Source organism: Scyliorhinus canicula, chromosome 15, assembly GCF_902713615.1.
Source record: "Scyliorhinus canicula chromosome 15, sScyCan1.1, whole genome shotgun sequence".
NCBI classification, from domain to species: Eukaryota; Metazoa; Chordata; class Chondrichthyes; order Carcharhiniformes; family Scyliorhinidae; genus Scyliorhinus; species Scyliorhinus canicula.
In genome coordinates this window covers 14714704-14734907 of record NC_052160.1, presented here as the reverse complement: position 1 = coordinate 14734907, position 20204 = coordinate 14714704, and the positions used below count along the sequence as shown (strand labels likewise).

Genomic DNA, 20204 nt, shown 5'->3' with positions numbered 1-20204 from the left:
ACAGATCGAAGAGACACAGTTCACAATGACCTAAAGGCTGGCAGAATGACTGAGCTTGGTCTAAAGAGAAGGGGCGCAACATCGGGAGAATCACTCCGGCGTCGGAGGCCGCTCCCAACCCCCTAGTCTCCCGCACCCGGGGGGCTAGGAGCGGCGACGCGTCATTTATGCACGCCGGGCCTTGCCGCCGTGTAAAAGCGGCGCCTTGTAAATAACTAGGCTTAAATGGCGTCATCCGCGCATGCGCAGGTTGGCCGGTGCCAACCCGCGTATGCACGGTTGCAGTCCTCCCTGCGGCCGTCCTGCAAGAAGATGTCGGATGGATCTTGCGGGGCGGCAGTGGAAAGGAGGTCCTCCTTCAAAGACGCCAGCCTGCCAATCGGTGGCCACCGATCGTGAGCCAGACCCCTTTTGAGGCCCCCCCCAGTGCAAGAACCGGCGATTCTCCCACCTGGTGTGGGGAGGAGAATTCCGCCCAAGGAATCTTCCAGATTAATGAACTATCCAATTAAGGAACATAATGAAGTATAACTGTGGTGGGAAATGGTCGTTAATTTAAAAAGGTCACATGTGGGATCTTTTCTGTAGTTTAAAGCATAAGATGTCCAATAAATAGTAGCTGGTGAATTTTGTTTTTAATTTATTTGCTACAGTAAAAGTCATAAAACCTGTGATCTTGTTGTGTGATCCTCCCACTCAGCCACTGAAAATTCAAATACTTTTTTAAAAAGTTAGTGGTCTCTGCGGGAATTGTAACACAGGCCATCACCCGATTAAAAATCACCATTTCACAGCCATTTCCGGGTGTATAAGAAGAAATGGAGTAATGCCAGCTTTAATGCTTGGAGGAGCTCATGCTTTAGTTAAAAATGAATTATTTTTGGCACTGGCTAAACTATTAACGCTAATTTATCGTTAAAAGTAAAATTATAAAGATGCAAAAGGTGAAGTTGATACTATTTAGGAAATATTATTGGCAGAAGAGCATGCATCTGCGCTGATTGGTATATATTTATATGACTAGTTAACCGGCGCTGAATTTTACCGGCGTCCAACAACCCCATCCCCTCACAGGAAGATGATGTCAGGACCCATCAGGCCAATAACTGGTTTAAGGTGAGACTTCCACCCACTTGGGTAGGAATCCCACCTCAGAGCCAATCAAGTGGTTGGCAGCTCTGTGGCCCCAGCAGCGCCACCAGGAGTGGTGGCCACCACTGGGACTGCATCCTGTTCCCAACAAGGGAGGAGCTGGAGTGAAAGGTGAACATATGGGATTGAGAAGGGGAAGTATCACACAGGCCAGATTGATTGGCTCATGGCATTTTACAAGCACCCACCCCCCATTTGCAAACCTGCCCCTGTGCCGAGGGAGGGTGTAAAAATCCAACTCCAGGTTAAACAACTTGCCCTGCTTTATTTAATTCTGACATCACAAGAAAGAAATGATTATTTAAATAACTTTTGTGCTTAGATCCATCTAAAAGATAATGCCTGGAATTAATGTTAAAGTGAACCTGAATCAATTCTAGGATCCCCAATAAGGAGTATCATCCAAACTTCTTAGTAACAAGAGCAACATCCTTTTAAAGATCAGCGTATCTGCACATCTCTGTTCCTCCACAGTTTTCTACTCTATTGGATGTACACCCTTTCATTGTCCTTTTCTCTTTCCCTGCATCGAATTGCCTCCGTGATCCCTCCACTAATCTGAAGGGTCTTCGCTCCACTTGCTGCATCCTTCCTGACAACTTGAAAGGATTGCTCTGAAAATGGGGAGGGGGGTAAATATTTTGAAGATGTGTCATCACTCCAACGCTCGACTCAATAACAAATGGACCGAGTTGCCAGTGCTGTGTGCTTGCCTCGTCTTGTTTCTCTGACAAGCTCTCTTTCATTCATCATATAATCTGATGGGTGATTTTCCCCGATTGTGATCAGGACTGATTCTATCTGATTGCCAGCAGCCCCAGAGATCTCAGGTGTGCATTGTGTGGAAGGAGTTGTTTTGATTCCCCACCCTCGGCAATTCACATTTGGACTGTTTGGCAGCTGGTTGCCAGCAGAGTTGATGAAACCTGATGTCTTTCTTACGCCATCTTAACACTGCAGGGTTATCTCCGCTGGTGAGTGTACCATCAGAGGTCACCCAGTCAGGTGCCATTGGAACTCTAGAAACAATCCTTTTTTAAAAAAAATTTAGATTACCCAATTATTTTTTCCAATTAAGGGGCAATTTAGCGTGGCCAATCCACCTACTCTGCACATTTTTGGGTTGTGGGGGCGAAACCCACGCAGACACGGGGAGAATGTGCAAACTCCACACGGACAGTGACCCAGAGCCGGGATCGAACCTGGGACCTCAGCGCCGTGAGGCGGTTGTGCTAACCACTAGGCCACCGTGCTGCCCTAGAAACAATCCTGAAGTTACGTTTTATCCGATGCAGATACTGAAGTGCCTTCTTCTAAGAAGGTTTGTAATTGGTTCTGCCATTTTGCTTCTGCAGATTGACGTAACCCGTGGCCAATTCACCTAAAACTTCTTGTGTATCGTTGCCACGGTGAAGTGGTATTTTCACAGCCTAGTAATCCAGAGACCCATGGTAATCCGATGAAATTTGCATCCAATAAAATTCTGGAGTTAAAGGTCCCCTGAATCCGTCGTCGTTAAAATAATATCTGGTTCACCGATGCGTTATTTGGAAGGAAATCTGACACCCTCACCTGGTTCGGCCCACGTGTGACTCCAGACCCTCAGCAATGCCCTCCGAAATGGCTGAGCAAGCAGTTCAAGGGACATAACTGCTGACCCAACCAGCGTCACCCAAATCCCATGAGTGAAAGTTTTAAAAAGGCCAGCAGAAATTTTCCCATGAGGCCTAGAGGATTCTCCTGGGGCTTGGCAGGGTAAATGCTGCCAGGATGTTTCCTCTTGTAGGAGAATCATTCATAGAATCCCGACAGTGCAGGAGGCTATTCGGCCCATTGAGTCTGCGCCAACCCTTTTAAAGAGCCCATATTCACTCTCCTGCCCACCCTGCCCTATCCCTGTAACCCCATACCTTAGTGACTCCGGACACTCAGGGGCAATTTAGCATGGCCAATCCACCTAACTCGCACATCTTTGGCCGAGGACTAGAGGGCATGTTCTCAGGGTAAGACAGATGAGGGGGAATTTCTTCTCTCAGAGGGTAGTGAATCTGTGGAATTCTTTACTGCCGAGGGCTGTAAAGTTAAGTATGTTCAAGGGTGAGATAGACAGTTTTAATCAGTAAGGGATTGTGTGGATAAGGCAGGAAAGTGGAGTTGAGGATTACATCAGATCAGCCATGACCTCATTGAATGGTGTAGCAGACTTGATGGGCCGAGTGGTCAACTTCAGCTCGTGCGTCTAATGGCCTTATATTGGAAACAGACCTGGCCAGACTAATCCAATCACACAATTGGATTTTTCACCAACTGGCAATTGGTCAAATCTTTACTTTGTGGAACTGTTTTCAATGTGAGCAGGGGTACATGGTTAGACAGCATCTAGAAGCCTGTTCAACAATTGGATAGTAGAGATAGTTACTGTGCGGAGTCTGCACATCCTTCCTGTGTCTGCGTGGGTTTCCTCCGGGTGCTCCGGTTTCCTCCCACAGTCCAAAGGTGTGCAGGTTAGGTGGATTGGCCATGATAGATTGGCCTTCGTGTCCAAAATTGCCCTTAGTGTTGGGTGGGGTTGCTAGGTTATGGGGACAGGGTGGAGGTGTTGACCTTGGGTAGGGTGCTCTTTCCAAGAGCCGGTGCAGACTCGATGGGCCAAATGGCCTCCTTCTGCACTGTAAATTCTATGATAATCTATGATAGTTAGTCCAGGGAGATCAAAGATGGTACAGAAATGGCTGTTGGGAATTAGAAAGCATTAAAAATAAGAGATCATGCAAAGTAAAAAAAAGTCTTCACTTTTGGACCATACACAGTATCCTCTCCTTCAATCCTCACCCATTTCCACCAGCACTCTGCTCCTGGCAATGGTTCGAATGACTCAATTCAAGGACTTTGAGACCTTGGAGGTGAAACAGAGAATCAGAGCTGGCAACATCGTGCCGGTGACCTATTACCCATTCCACTCTTTACTCAATTCTGCTGACTTCAATGGAACTGAATATCCGGCATGTTGTATAATGAGCAGCCAATGTATTTCTGCCTAATCTTTTGTCCTCCTCCTCCTCCCTCTCGCCCCCCCTCCTCCTCTCCCCCTTGTCCTCCCCACCTCTCCCCCTTGTCTTCCTCCTTTCTCCCCCCTCCTCTCCCCCTCGTCCTCCTTTCTCCCCCCTCCTCCTCCTCCTCTCCCATCTCGTCTTCCTCCTTTCTCCCCCCTCCTCTCCCCCCTCGTCCTCCTCCTCTCTCCCCCCCCCCCCCCCCTCCCTGCGCCTCCATCAGTTATCCAATCTGACCCCCAATATATCCTGTGGGGGAAGCACCTCCACCTGACGTCATCTCTCCCCTTTACGTTGACATCACTGTCCAAGGCTGGGAACGCACCATTGCTGGGGATGACAGACATGCCCACAGAAAACTCATCGTTTTCGTAGGAGCATTTTACACAATCCGTATGAAATACCAAAACTGGCTAATTACATTATTAAAAAGGAGCGTTAAAAACCTCTTTGCCACATAAGAGCTGTGTATATGAATCAATGTCACAAAGAAACACATTAAAAAGTAGATTTAGTCAAGCCAAATCTGCTAATTTCAGACAAATCTGTTTTCTTTCCATTTTCACAGGGCTGAATTGAGTATCGTTACTTCAGCCTGTAAATTTTACACTTACAAACTCGGGGAACCAGGTCACAGACCCAGAAACAGTAAACCGTGGCTGATATGGGCAGTTAGACACTGCCCATCTATGATAGCTTCTTATTTTAATCCCCATCAGTATAACATGTTGCCAAGTTGCAGCCTGTTCATGGTATGCTACCCATGGATAACCCACCTTTCAACAAGGTACGTATTGTAAACCTGCAATCTGAGAGGATGCAAAATGTAGCATTCACCTTGTAACCATTTCATTGCCTGAACAGAAACACCTGCTGCCTCGTTTCATGGCAAAATCAGGATATTATTCTGATTTCATTCTCTTGTCTTTCACAATCTTTGAAGTGCAGGTCACCAAAAACAGTGTTCCCTGTCTCGGCGCAGACAGAATGGGGCGATTTAAAAGCAGGTTTATTTATTGAAATGAAAATGAAAAATGAAAATGGCTTATTGTCACGAGTAGGCTTCAATGAAGTTACTGTGAAAAGTCGCCACATTCCGGCGCCTGTTCGGGAATTGAACTGTGCTGCTGGCCTGCCTTGGTCTGCTTTAGAAGCCAGCAATTTAACCCAGTGTGCTAAACCAGCCCCTTATTTCTAAATGCACATCAAAATCAGGTGTCCTCTCAGATTTGCAGAGGCTTTGCCGTAACATTATTTAGTCACTGGACAGCTCTTATGCAATTTGAGCTGGTCAGTCCAAGGGCATAGGGACCATCTTTGATTCATGTTAAATGGGGGAGCATTCTTAAGAATATTAAAAACATTTTATAGAATTTTCCAAGAATAGCCGACTGGTCAATGCTGGTACAACAAAATACTGTGAATCCTGCGGACGTAAAAACAGGAAGTGCTGGAAAATCTCTGTGGAGAGAGAAACTGGGTTAACATGGAGTCCAATCTGATTCTTTCCCAGGTTCTGAAGGGTAGTCAGACTGGAGCTGAAACATTAAGTCCGTCTCTGCTGGTGTTTATCTGGCTCCGTGATTCTCCAGAATCTCACACTCCAAAGAACACCAAAGTGAGCGTTGAGGGTTCCTGACCGAGCCCTGACCCTCGGACCTCCGCATTAGTGCCTCTCCACTAAGCCTCATACCCTCCCCACGGGGCGAGCGATGGCAGACATTACCAACATGCCTTGTGTAGGGCTACACATCAGTGTTATGTGTGTAATGTTAATGCTTGTTAACACTGGAGTTCAATGCTATGGGACAATGCTTTAATGGGTTAAGATCTTGACTCCAATCAGTGACATTGATGTTTAATTGCCACAATTGACCAGTCAAAGGTGAGGTGGCATTTCAAGAACATGATTGTCTCTTGTAGCAGACGAGGGACAGTTGATTTGAGTAAAGCCTGCAGTTAGCACGATAAACCCATCTCCAGAGGGTGCTCCCATTTTCCCAGGTCTCGAGGGCTGCAGAGTTGACAGGTTATCCATCAGCCACAGCCATTCATCCCAACATTAGTTCCCGACAGTCAAACTTGCCTGTCCGTTTGTTTTGGATTTCCAAGCAGTTTAACCTCTTTGTCCTCACAGTGTTGCCGGAGTGTGGGGCTCAACCCAACCCGCCCTGAGAGAATCTACTCTGAGGAAGAGATGCACGTCATTCCTGAATCCCCCTCCCCCCCCCCCCCCCAGCCTGGCCTCTCATGGAACCCCAGCCAAGAACCTCACAGTCACCCCCAGTGCTGACCCTCTGCATGCACTTCCTCCCACCCACGGTCCAGCTCCCATGATGGACGGGCACTCTGTGGCGATTTGGACACAAGCCCAGCAAAAAAAGGAAAGAGTCAGGGACGGGGCTGGAGTGAGTGCTCGGTAATGACACGCTATTGTATAATAATGAAGTACCCGGGCATGTTTCCCGTCACTGCGTCGGTGGGCAGGATGAAAATTGGAAATCTCGACGGAGAGATTCACGTTCTCCGATTCTCTTTGGATTTTGAGCCTGTGCCGCAGATCCCACGCACGGCCTGTGCGGGCTGAAAATCGCCCGCTGGGACAATGAAATGTCGCAACTGGTCTTCATCCAATTGAACTCCATCCACTGTCTCAGAGAACCTGATTGCTATCAAGTTAAGACGATTTCTTCACTTACGTTGAAGAGTGGTGAGAATCCGAGATTATTATAATCACCAATTAATTATTGTCAAATTATTGCATGAAGAATGCACTCACTTTTGTAATGACCGATGAAAATCCCAAAAAACGGGGAATAATTCAAAATAAGCAAAAACATTTGTGAAATGTAACGGTGGTGCGACTATTTAAGCATCTTCAAAAGAAACTGACATTCAGAGCAGTACTGCCAAACCTTTTAATTGATTGCCTCTTCAAATGATAGAATCACTGAAAACAAAAAATTCATCCCATCAAGCTTGTGCTCATTTTAGATCGACCAAAACTAAGCTCCTCTAGTTTGTTCTCTCCCTGTACCCTTTTATATGCCACCTTTTCAAAAATGTATCCAATTTTCTTTTGACTAACACACAGCAACCACTTGTAGTAAATCAGATTCTGCTCAAAGAACCTGTTGACCCAAAAATATGGCTCACAACCTACCTCACGATGGGCTGAATGGTCAAGCCAGAACCTTTATGATTCTTTGAAAGAAACACATTTTTAAGAAACAAAAGACAACGCACCTCAAAAATCTCCAATGGGAACTTCAAGTACTAACGCATACATATTTGCCATCTTTCTCCTCAAAAATGTATCTGCCAAATTTCTCCTCTTGTGAAACTTGCTCGCTTCTCTGGTTTCACGCCCGAGTGTCCATTACTCCTGTGGGAACCATCATAGCAAGTGCCAGCAGGCTATTTGACTGCAAGGCTCATCTCTATTCCCTATTCACCCCGCTTCCACACATTGAGGGAAATTTATCATAATACGCATTTTATTAAACCATGATACTTGGGAGGGAATCAGGTGGCACAGTGGTTAGCACTGCTGCCTTATGCCGGGGAGGACCCTGGTTTGATCCCAGGAGACTACAAAAGATGGGAGATGCTCCCGCTTTCCCGGGCGGGAAGGGTGCAGACTGTGAAGATGACGGTTCTTCCCAGCTTCTTGTTCGTTTTTCAGTGCCTCCCCATTTTCATCCCCAAATCCTTTTTGAAGCGGGTAAACAGGATTATCACGGGATCCGTCTTGGCAAATACAACCCCGCAAGTCAAGGGGGTATTCTTGGAGCGTAGCCTGGGGGGGGGACGGGGACTGCCGAATGTGGCCATGATTAGGAAGTGGGTAATGGAGGAGGGGTCGGCGTGGGGGCGGCTAGAGGAGGCGTCATGCAAAGGCACCAGCCTAGGAGCAGTAGTAACGGCACCGCTGCCATCCTCGCCGGCACGGTATCCCATAAGCCCGGTGCTGTCCGTGTGGAGTTTGCACATTCTTCCCGTGTCTGCGAGGTAGGTGGATTGGCCACGCTAAATTGCCCCTTAATTGGAACAATTTACAAAAAACCATGGCACTGAATTCTAAAGCGCTTATCAGCCAGTTTGAGTACTGTTAACTCAATTTGCAAACTTTGCTCATAACAGAGTTGTTTTTTAAGTACTAGGCCTGAAAAGCAAAACAATAGTTCATCAGTGAATGTCTGTGCTTTCAACCTGAAACACTGCGATTGAGGAGCACTCACAAAGATGTCTTACCTTGCTTCTTGAGCTGCATGTTTACTTCTGTTTCGAGACTTAGGTCCTGATTTTCCTTCTCCACTTTTTGGCCATGGCAGCTGCTCTCTTTAAAGTCAGGTTCTAGATAGGTTATCCCCAAGTCAGCTGATTTGGAGAAGGAAGGATTTCTCTTCGCCTCAGATCCCAGATTTTCCTTTGCCTGTGGAGTCGACATGGGATCCTCGCTCGGTGTGGAATTCCACGCGTGCTTTGCTTGGAAACCTGGAGCAGAGGTTCGAGCAGGAGCAGCGACTTGGACGGTCTGTGGCTGGGCCGCCAATCGGAACTGGGCCATTAGATGAGCGGAGTGCGTGCTGGACTCTGCATTCACAGCAGGGGGAGCGAATTCCCCGGAATGCTGCGTATTACCGCGCACGGAGATCTTGGAAGCAGCCTGCTTCGATCTTGCCAAGGAAACTGGGGAAGCGCTTCCACTTGCTACATTCTGGCTCATTTGTGACCTTGGCTGCGTTCTTACTGTAATGTTGGCGTCTGCGATCGGAGTCTCCAGAGCTTTATTCATGGAGTCAACAATATTGTTGGAAAAATAATTATTAGGCACTGACCTTTCTCGTGGACTGTGCACAGAATTCAACCGGAAACTGGAGAAGGTATCAGCTGAAGTGACCCCTGGCTCTCTCTGTCCCATTCTTGCATTTGGACCTTGGCCTGGCATAGTGCTTTGTGTAAGCGGAGGCCTTGCCACGGGATGCAGAGGCCCACTCGATTTAAGCAATAGATTGGGTGACGGTTTGTTTTCCAGAGTCATGTCTTCATCAGCAATGTGTAGATCAAGGGATGGCATGGAAATGTGACTGACTGTGCCTGCATTCCCAGAGGCCGGAGGTGACACCACCTCTGGAGGGAACATGTTACCCTGTGAGGAATATTTCTTCAAAGCTGCCGACGGCGCCAAGTTTGCTTTGATACCCAAATCGTTGTGTCCCAGTGGACTTTGAAGTGGGCTCGACATATAGTTTAATCTTGAAGACGGATACGCAAGGCTAGATGTCGAACCATGCAGACGGTCATTACCGACGTCAGGTCTGGAAGAGGGAGTGAAGCCATTTGGGTTTATCTTGTTCTGGAAGGAGGAGACGCGAGCTAAAGTGGCAGCTGTACTCCCGTTAGCCCTGGGCAGTGGTTTGGAGCCTTGATTGAAGGACTGGCTTGAAGTAACTTTTCTATATTGCGGTGAGCCAGACACTGGACTGGAACTTGAATTCCTACCGATCCTCATGTAACAAGGCGGCGGAGAAGGTGTGCTGGGAACAAAGCTTTCAGTGGCCTTGGATGACAACATAGGCGCTGGGCCAGGAGTAAACGGAGAGTTCAGCGGAGAAGTGGGTGAAAACGATGGTCCCTCATCTACGTCATCAATCTCAAAAGATCGTTTCAGAGCTGTTGATGTATAAAAGAGAAATACAAGACAATTTGTTTAAAAATGAAACACTGCAATAATTTCATACATTGTAAAAATGAGACTTGGGGTCTCGGTTAAGGACATGAGACCTTGGTCGCTCTCAAGCGCAATTGCACACGGTAAAAGAGCAAATGTCAATCCGTCGTGTCACCCAGTAAGTAACCAGAGCCACAATGGGCATCATTTGAGGACAATTCCAGAGAACTGGGACACAATTCAGCGGACTCTAGTTAAAGTCTGCTGAATGGCTTGGTTAGGGGGGTGTTTCTCAATGTCTACCGGGCTGAGACTCATTATTCAACCGCACTTTTGTCGTTTTAATTTTTGGCCTAGGCGAGGAACTTCCCATCAAGGCCACTCTTAAGTAATTTCCTGTACTGGTGAGCTGAGCTCATGGGTGACCCACGGATCGGCAGCCTCGATCTTTTGACCGCCCTCTGCACCCCCACCGCAGCCTCAGAAACCTCCACATCACCTTCCGGGGTCCTCGAGCAAACCCTCACCCTACCTCTCATGGGCAAGGGTTCGACCCCTGGCATGGGCAACTTGGCAGCTGGTGGCAGTGCCCCTGCTAGACTGGCAGTGCCACCCAGGTGGGCACTGCCAATGTGCCAGTCTGGCATGGCCAAGGTGCCCTGGCACCGGAAGGAGTGCCAGGGTACCACCCTGCCCAGTGCCCCACCACCCAGGGGCCTCAACTCCCCAGAGAGATCCCTCGAGGTGCTATCACGACTGGTTCATGATTTTGTGAACCAGTACCATCGGCGCCCGGTTGAGGTCTCGTTGGCGAGGCTGGTGAATACTGGGCCCCAGGTGAATTGAGTGAGCGCATATTTAAGTGCGCCCAATGGCTCAATCAAATATGTATGCCTGGATCTCTCTCAGCGTGACGAGATCCAGATTGCGAGACGCCACGAGATTGGAGCGGTTTTGAACATCGCAAATCTCACTGCAGGCCTCTCGAGAGATTCAACAGCCTCGTCCCGGCACCGAGTCAGACGTGACGAGACCGCTGAATTGTGCCCCCTAATTTCTTATCTGCATCATGTTTTTGTTGGAGTAACACCAAGGATGATACAGTAATACCAGGCAGCATGGTGGCACAGTGGTTAGCACTGCTGCTTCAGCGCCCAGGGTCCCGGGTTAAATTCTTGTCTGGGGTGACTGTCTGTGGGGTTTGCACGTTCTCCCCGTGTGTGCGTGGGTTTCCTCCGGGTGCTCCGGTTTCCTCCCACAACCCAAAGATGCGCAAGTAAGGTGGATTGGCCATGCCAAATTAACCCTTAGTGTCTAGGGATGTGCAGGTTAGGTTACGGGTCTAGGGCGGAATGGATCAGTGCAGACTCGATGGGCTGAAGGGCCTCCTTCTGCACGGTAGGGATTCTGTGATTCTAATAAAACTAGCAGGAAAAAAAGTTTCAAGTTGTTCACAGAAAGGAGCAGTCACAACTTTGCGTAATGGATAGTTCATAGAATCGGAACGGTTACAATAATGGAGGTTGCCATTCAGTGCACTGCGTCAATGCTACCCCTCCCCTTTGAACATTGCACTCCATCTTCCAACTGTAGATAGCTGTGCTGATCTAACTGGCTGGAAGTTGTTACTGCTGCATTTCCAGTACTTTATCCACTTTTAGAAATGTTCTGAAAGCGAACTGTTTTTCACCACACCGGACTTCCTCGTGACAACGCCCGCTACTTTAATTACTTCATTTTCTCTCCTCCGCTCTGCATGGCAGCAAAGGCGCTATATAAATGTCAGTTCTGAAGCAGTCACCTGCAGTGTTTTGGGGATGTCAGCAGTCTAAAAGCATTGCAAGTTGTAACACTGCCTCCTTAACCCGAGCCTTGCTAGGTCAGGTGTGTGAGCCGCTTAACCCTCTGGTCTTTGCAGTTGAGCCTATGCATCAAAGTCCTTGGCCTTCAAATCTGCCCTAATCCTCCTCACCTTCCAGCAGGGACATCTCTCATTAGTATTGATGTGGAGATGCCGGCGTTGGACTGGGGTGAGCACAGTAAGAAGTCTTACAACACCAGGTTAAAGTCCAACAGCTTTGTTTCAAACACGAGCTTTCGGAGTACTGCTCCTTCCTCAGGAGCAGTGCTCCGAAAGCCCGTGTTCCTCAGGAGCAGTGCTCCGAAAGCTAGTGTTTGAAACAAAGCTGTTGGACTTTAACCTGGTGTTGTAAGACTTCTTACTGTGCTCATTAGTATTAGTTGTGGTTTGAAGAAGTTATTCTGACCAAACCACCCCCCTTTTCAGACAAGCAAACAGCTGAAAGGCAAATTTGTAGGATCACTCAGAATTGGGTAGAAAGGTTTTAGCAGTAACACAAACAAGTTGCCTTCTTGGCCCACATCAAGATCACTGGTTTGTTGAATGAGGAGAACCATAAACAAAATGTCCCCAAGCGTGGATATTCCCCACTTGAAATTTTAATTGAAACTAATTTAACTTAAACTAATCGATGTCAATTTGATAATGCGTACTCCTAAATTGTTGAGTTTTACAATGCTGTAATTCTTCAAAAGCAATTAATACACCCTGTTCATACTGGCCTGCAATTCACTCCGCGAAAGCCTGCCAACCTCGTTTTACTGCAAACGTGCAGTACATCAATCCTCTTTTTTGGCACTTTGCTCCATTTAGGAACAACAGACTTTGTTAAAACTTTACAACTTATTTTTTCCTGTGGCATCATTTGTCTTTGGAGTGCCTGTACACTAATGACTACTGTGCACACAGTCCGACAGCTCAAAGTGTTTCCAGATCAGTCATTAGCAAGTCCAGTATTAGTTTGCAAGGAATTTGCGGTCTACATCCAGATACAGCAGTGCGTTTGTGAAATCAAAGATGAATAGGAAAGCCTCTTAATTGCAGCACACATCTGATTTGGGGCATCATGCAGTAATGTACAAAACAGAAATAGGGAACATCTATTATATCTATTCAGAGACGAGGCAAGTCAGGACAGAGCAGGTTCTCCATTAAGCATGCAAATGCTTTCTCATTGTTTTCTCTTTAAACAAAATGTGATTAATTTCACACTAATTCATTTAGAGAACAACTCGGTTCAAAGAGATAGGAGTGTCCAATTAGCACAATGAACTATAATTATGAACATCTTAACAAAATATCCCTTACAGGAGACACAGAACAAGAATGGTGGAATCTGAGCAGTGTAATTTAGCCCAACTATCAACTGTGCCAACATGTTTAACACCATTTCACACGAATAAAATATAAAATAGGGATCTTCTTTCAATATATAAACAAACTGAGGATACAGGCATCCATCATTTGCTTGACATTAAGGCATAGATATCGGATAGACCAAATCTGTAAATATATAGATGAACTGTTATTAGTTTGGAAAAAAGTGTGAGTTTTGTCAAACTTAAAACCACTTTTATGCTTTTAAGGTTTGAGTGTTTGCCAAGACATTGGCGGGCACTTAATGATTTTGAAGGCAACCAATTTTTCACGAATTCTTCGAGGAAACAACCTTTTATTTTACACAAGCAAAAAGGTAACTAAATAAATTGATAGTAGAACTTACACTGAATGACGTTCTTGCTCACATCTCACAAATCGGAGTGCCTATCAGCAACCCATGCAAGATAGAACATAGAACAGTACAGCACAGAACTGGCCCTTCGGCCCTCAATGTTGTGCCGAGCCATGATCACCCTACTCAACCCACGTATCTACCCTATACCCGTAACCCAACAACCCCCCCCTTAACCTTACTTTTATTAGGACACTACGGGCAATTTAGCATGGCCAATCCACCTAACCCGCACATCTTTGGACTGTGGGAGGAAACCGGAGCACCCGGAGGAAACCCACGCACACAGGGGGAGGACGTGCAGACTCCACACAGACAGTGACCCAGCCGGGAATCGAACCTGGGACCCTGGAGCTGTGAAGCATTTATGCTAACCACCAGGCTAAATCTTCACCGCCTTGCAGCGCTGCAAACGGGAACTGCGATCAGGCAGATAATCGGGCATTCAGCCAAATGTGAGGTCCTCACCATGCTCCGGGCGTCTCTCGCTGGTGGCGATAACAAGGTTTGCGCCCTGTGCCAGCGGCAGCTTGCAAACCCAGCATTTGCATTAATTTAAATGTGATTAGAGGGTTGGACACAGCGTTCCGCCCTTCCGTGATGCTCCGCGCCTCTCAGACAGAGGCCTTGCGGGTGTGAATTACTACAAGAATCGATAAACATAGACTGCGCGCCGTGGCTGTGGATGGGGGAGCGGGAGGCTAAAAATATTGAAAAACCATTGAAAACTGTCGGGATTGATGGGGATTGGATGCTCGTGCCGGGGGCAGTAGCGCGTAGACTTTGGGTCTCCCTCAGGTTTGGGGTGGCCTGGCTCAGACCACCATTGCTGAAAGTCTGTCTTTTAAACGCACCCCTGTGATTCTACTTACAAGCTCCTGGATGCTCACACTATTGAGTGCTGCCTGAGTCCTTCAAATACTCAGAAAGCTTCTGGTCACCTGGGAGCTCAGCCAGTCCGTCCCTCTGCACACCCTCATACTCCAGCTGTATCATCAAGGGCCAAGCTCCATCAGGAGCCCACTAGGTGTTGGCACTCCTCAGAAGCGCTGCCCCATTGCAGAGGAAGCAGGGGATCAGCAGAGCTCACCGCAACCAAAGAACACCCGTACCACGGCCTTTTGAACCCTTCCTCGTTCTTTGCCCTTTTCAGGGCAAAGGACTCACCAGCAACCCCCACCCCTCTGGCGAGACTGGCAGCGATGACTGCCTCTGCCACCACCTCCCAAGCAGTATGCAGGAGGGCAGGCTGGAGTCTGCGGCCCACCCTGGGGAAGAAGTTGACCCTCCGCTCCTCACTGGCATAGAGCTGTGGGTCCCCCTCGGACTCCCGACCACAGGGGCCGGGGGGGGGGGGGGGCAGGTCTCCTCTGAGCCATCTTTGTGGTTGCAATGAGTGTGCGGTAAGTGGAGCACTTACAAACGGCCCCAGCTGCCAACTTCTTTGGTGATAACTCTGGCCATATCGGATAGAACGCCCGCTGGGCCAGGAATTGCTTACCAAACAGCTCCCTCAACGGGGACGCAAACCGCATGCAATTCAGCCCTGGCTTCAATACAGTCTCAGGAATGGAGAATTCTGCCTTAAGGATTCATGGACTTCTACGGCAGCAACACTGGCACCGTACCTGGGCCGATTCAGCAACCGTTGAGGGCTAGCACCGGCGCCACGTGGAACACAAATCGATTCCAATGAGAAATGGTGTGAGATTCACCGGGTCCATGATTGACACTCGGGAGGCTGACAAGCTACAGCTGCACATGCACATTACACTCCCCACACACACCATCCCAGCAAACAAGATGGCATTGGTTGCGCTGCAGCGCCCCCATCCTGTTGATGGGTCGGCTGAGGCCAGAGGGCACCTAGGAGGGTGGCCTGGTGAGACACCCATGCGACCCGTGTCACTAAGTCCATAGTGGGTAATCGGCAGCGTGCGCAGCTGCATGGCGTTCTGTGCCCATCCACACCAACCTCACAGCCGACCTCCTACCCCCCCGCCCCTGGCAGAAGCCCCCGGTCAGCAGCACAACTGCCAACACACAATAGCGCTGTTGGACACTTTCTGTACCCCCTCGCTCTCCCTCAGCAGCCACGGCGCGGTTTTTGAAAACACAAGTGAACTTTGTCATCGGGAACTCGGCCCAACGGAGGCGGAGAATTGCCGAGGCTCCAGAGGATACTGATTCAGGAATGGAGAATCCTGCTAATGATATGCAAACAGTGTTTACTGTTCACGCGGAGTGGAACATATTGGCCCCGCTGTCGAGGCACCGGAGAAATCCAATTTGGCATCAACCCCGCGCCCACCACGAGTTTGCTGTCAAGACCGATTCTCCGGTGCCCTCTGTGAGCTGATAGAGCTGCAAGATGGTATAGCCTTTTACATGCTAATTTCCCAGGGCTCATTTTTTTTGAACAGAATCTATTCATGGAGAATTGCAAAAACTCAGAGTTTTATGTACCGTTTATTCAAGCAGGTAAAATTGGCAAATGTAAAGAAAGAATTGCATCAAGAGTACAATGATAAACGTTCTCAATCGCCTTTACCGAGCATCGGCCGACAGACAATCCCACCCATAGTCTCCCAAATGGGGAATCACGCTCAAGATCCTATTTTTCCCCTATAACTTCATTGCAGTGTTAATGTAAGCCTACTTGTGACACTAACAAAGATTACTTCTACCTTCCCATATTATGGATAAGGCCACCAAATTCTCCAACCCTCAGATCAATAAGCTACCTCAAGAGGCTTCAATCTCATATGCAAATGATCCTCTAATGTACGGGAAATGTTTTTGAATGTGTAATGTGGTTTTGCAACAAGAAGCGTTCAATTGGCAGAATTATTCCAACTATAATCCAACAGAAAGCTTTTATCCAGCTGAACTGGTTATCTACTATCTGATAAATATAAATAATTCTTTGGCACATGTAAAATGTAATCATCTTCAAATTATCAACCCGACTCAAGTGTTCACAGATACAAAAGCATACAGGTTTCAAACCGCCCAACATAGAAGTAACCAAGGGCTACATATTTCTATCTGCTTTCCATAAAGGAATTCAATCCTGTAAATTGCTTATGATTCACGAACAAAATAGCAAGAACACACCCAACGACCAGGATCAAGTGGTACAGCTTTGTTTAGCGAGACTAGCGGAAATTCAGTCAACCTGCCCCCAAAATAATTTGCGTCACCAGCCACTTATCTGGTACAGTGGATGAGAAGTTTGTGAATCTAGTTCCGGAATGGGCAATCCCTCTGTGAGCTGATAGAGCTGCGAGATGGTATAGCCTTTTACATGCTGATTTCCCAGGGCTCATTTGTCGAATAGAACCTTTTCATGGAGCATTGCAAAAACCCAGAGTTTTATGTACCGTTTATTCACGCAGATAAAATTGGCAAATGTAAAGAAAGAATTGCATCAAGAGTACAATGATAAAAGTTCTTGCAAGATCTAGCGAACGATAGTGATTTAACGCTGTAACAAGTTTGCGTTTATGGAACATTCTCACACAATTGGCCCAGGCAAATCTAGTATAGCCTCTGCAATTAGGGACTCAAGTGAGGTTACACGTGAGGTTTACAGACAATGTACGGATTCATGCATTCTACAAAGTTGAAGGCTTACCATTAAATAATAATTGCCTGGATTTTGCAGTCATTGTCAATGCGACAGCGTGCTCCACCGACCTCAAAGCAAGCTGCCCTGCAAAGACCTAACAACATTCGTGCCATGGATTTCATTTTTCAGATCGTCAACTTGATTCTGGCTTCAATCGCACGGGATCGCTGGCGTACAGCAATATTGACGTCGTCAAGCAGTCACAACGAAAGACCTTCACAGTCAGCAAGCAAAATGAAATTCAAAATAAAAACAGGAAATGTTGGGAAAGTTTTCCCATCAGGCCTCAACAGCATCTGTGGGGAGGGCTAATGCTTCAAGTCAATGACCTTCCAGAAGAAGGGAAACGAGACGAAACGAAAAGTCATCAAGATGTTTCCCTCTCCGCAGAAACTGCCCAACCTGTTGAACATTTCCAGCATTTAAGTTTAGATTTCCATCATCTGCCTCACAGCGCCAGGGTCCCAAGTTGGATTTCATCCTTGGGTCACTTGTCTGTGCGGAGTCTGCACATTTTCTCCGTGTCTGCGTGGGTTTCCTCCAACAGTCCATGCAGGTTAGGCGGATTGGCCATGCTAAATTGTCTCTTGGTGTTCAAATGTTACGTGGGGTGACTGGGTTGTGGGGCTAGGGCAGGGTTGTGGGCCTAGGTAAGCTGCTCTTTCAGAGGGTTGGTGCAGACTTGATGGGCCAAATGACCTTCTTCTGCATTGTAGTGATTCTATGATTCTATTCTATTCTATTTTTGCAGGAAACATAGAAATTAGGAGCAGAAGGAGGCCATTCAGCCCTTCAAGCCTGCTCTGCCATTCATTATCATGGCTGATCATTCAACTCAACAGCTTAATCTCGCTTCCCCACCCCCCCCCCCCCCACCCTCCCCCACATATCATTTATCCCTTTGCCTCAAGTGCTATATCTAACTGCGCCTTGACTACGTCCTGTGGTAATAAAATCCACAGGCCAACCACAGAAATGCCTCAGCTCTGACTGTATTATCAGACTGTGGCCGCTGGTTCTGGCACCCCCACCATTGGGAACATCCTTCCTGCATCTACCCTGTCTGGTCCGGTTAGACTTTTATACCTTTCTAGGAGATCCCCCCCTCATTCTTCTGAACTCTAGCAAATACAATCCTTTTTTTCCAATTAAGGGGCAATTTAGTGTGGCCAATCCACCTACTCTGCACATCTTTGGGTTGTGGGGGCGAAACCCACGCAGGCGCGGGGAGAATGTGCGAACTCCACACGGACAGTGACCCAGAGCCGGGATCGAACCTGGGACCTCGGCGGCGTGAGGCAAGCAAACACAATCCTAACCGACTCAATCTATCCTCGTATGTCAGTAAAGTCTAGAGCATTGGGTTGGATTGGTTATTTGTCACGTGTACTGAGGTACAGTGAAAAGTATTGTTCTCTGTACAGTTCAGACAGATCATTCCGTACATGAAAAGAAAATACATAAATTGGTAAACATAAAATACACAAAGCATACAGGAGAGTAGTACTACTTTGTAGAGAAGGTGTGTGAAGGGATCAGTTCAGTCCATAAGAGGGTCGTTTGGGAGTCTAGTAACAGCGGGGAAGAAGCTGTTTTTGAGTCTGTTTGTGCATGTTCTCAGACTTTTGTATCTCCTGCCCGATGGAAGAAATTGGAAGAGTGAGTAAGCCGGGTGGGAGGGGTCTTTGATTATGCTGCCCGCTTTCCCAAGGCAGCGGGAGGTGTAGACAGAGTCAATGGATGGGGGGATTAAAGTATAACCTGAAATACCATACAAACTTAAAAGAACCATATGAAAAACAAATGGAAGTTTTATCGTAATGGAGAAATTTGACATCGCACAAATATAAAATAGGTTTTCCAGGTCAGAGAGGCTGTTCTGTATGATGATAACAGTTCAAATCCTTGTAAAATCCCATTCAACGAGTCTTAACAGTTTTTACAGCAAGATTGGAATGTTAGAAGTGGAATCCATATTGATTCAAGTAATTTCAAAAGATTTTCCTCCATCTGCAGTGGAGGAAACATGGAGGACGATGGAGGAACAAGAAATCACGGATAGCAATTTCTGTATTCCCATGGTTAACTGCCTGGCTGGCACCAGAAATCACTTGTCAGTTTTGTGACTCCGAAGGCAGCCAAACATTGACAGTTGCTTCATTGTCAAAACTGCAAAATCCAGGACATTGTGTTTACGTGAGCACGTTGATTATCTCAGAGAACTCAAAAAAGCCATTTGTTGTAGTTTGAGAGCGCAGTGTCAAGCCGAGAAAACTTCAGGAGTAAATCTTAATGGAAAAGCAAATGATTTGTTCCAAGGTTTGTGTTAGGTTTCTGCCGTGACTTAACATCTTGAAGACAGACAAAAGAGGCCATGTTGCCTTACGAATCTTATCCTTCATTGCTGGAGGGATGGAGTTTAAGACTAGGGAGGTTATGCTGCAATTGTATAAGGTGTTAGCGAGGCGACACCTGGACTATTGTGTTCAGTTTTGGTCTCCTTACCTGAGAAAGGACGTACTGGCGCTGGAGGGTGTGCAGAGGAGATTCACTAGATTAATCCCAGAGCTGAAGGGGTTGGATTATGAGGCGAGGTTGAGTAGACTGGGACTGTACTCGTTGGAATTTAGAAGGATGAGGGGGGATCTTATAGAAATATATAAAATTATGAAGGGAATAGATAGGATAGATACGGGCAGGTTGTTTCCACTGGTGGGTGAAAGCAGAACTAGGGGGCATAGCCTCAAAATAAGGGAAAGTAGATTTAGGACTGAGTTTAGGAGGAACTTCTTCACCCAAAGGGTTGTGAATCTATGGAATTCCTTGCCCAGTGAAGCAGTTGAGGCTCCTTCATTAAATGTTTTTAAGATAAAGATAGAAGATTTTTTGAAGAATAAAGGGATTAAGGGTTCTGGTGTTCAGGCCGGAAAGTGGAGCTGAGTCCACAAAAGATCAACCATGATCTCATTGAATGGTGGAGCAGGCTCGAGGGGCCATACGGCCTACTCCTGCTCCTAGTTCTTATGTTCTTAATAATTGTTCAGCATCATAGAAGACGTCCAGCAGCGAAGCAAGGTTAACTATTTGATTTTTTTAAAAAAATT

The 20204-nt window shown here is 47.1% G+C and overlaps 1 protein-coding gene across 1 annotated transcript in view; it reads right to left on the bottom strand.

Moving 5' to 3' along the window:
• LOC119978086 (neuronal-specific septin-3-like) overlaps positions 1-20204 on the bottom strand; it is a 400144-nt gene that overhangs the window by 346447 nt on the left and 33493 nt on the right. Inside the window, exon 2 of the mRNA XM_038819476.1 lies at positions 8457-9878. Coding sequence (XP_038675404.1) covers positions 8457-9878 — 1422 coding nt within the window. The remainder of the gene's footprint in view (positions 1-8456; positions 9879-20204) is intronic.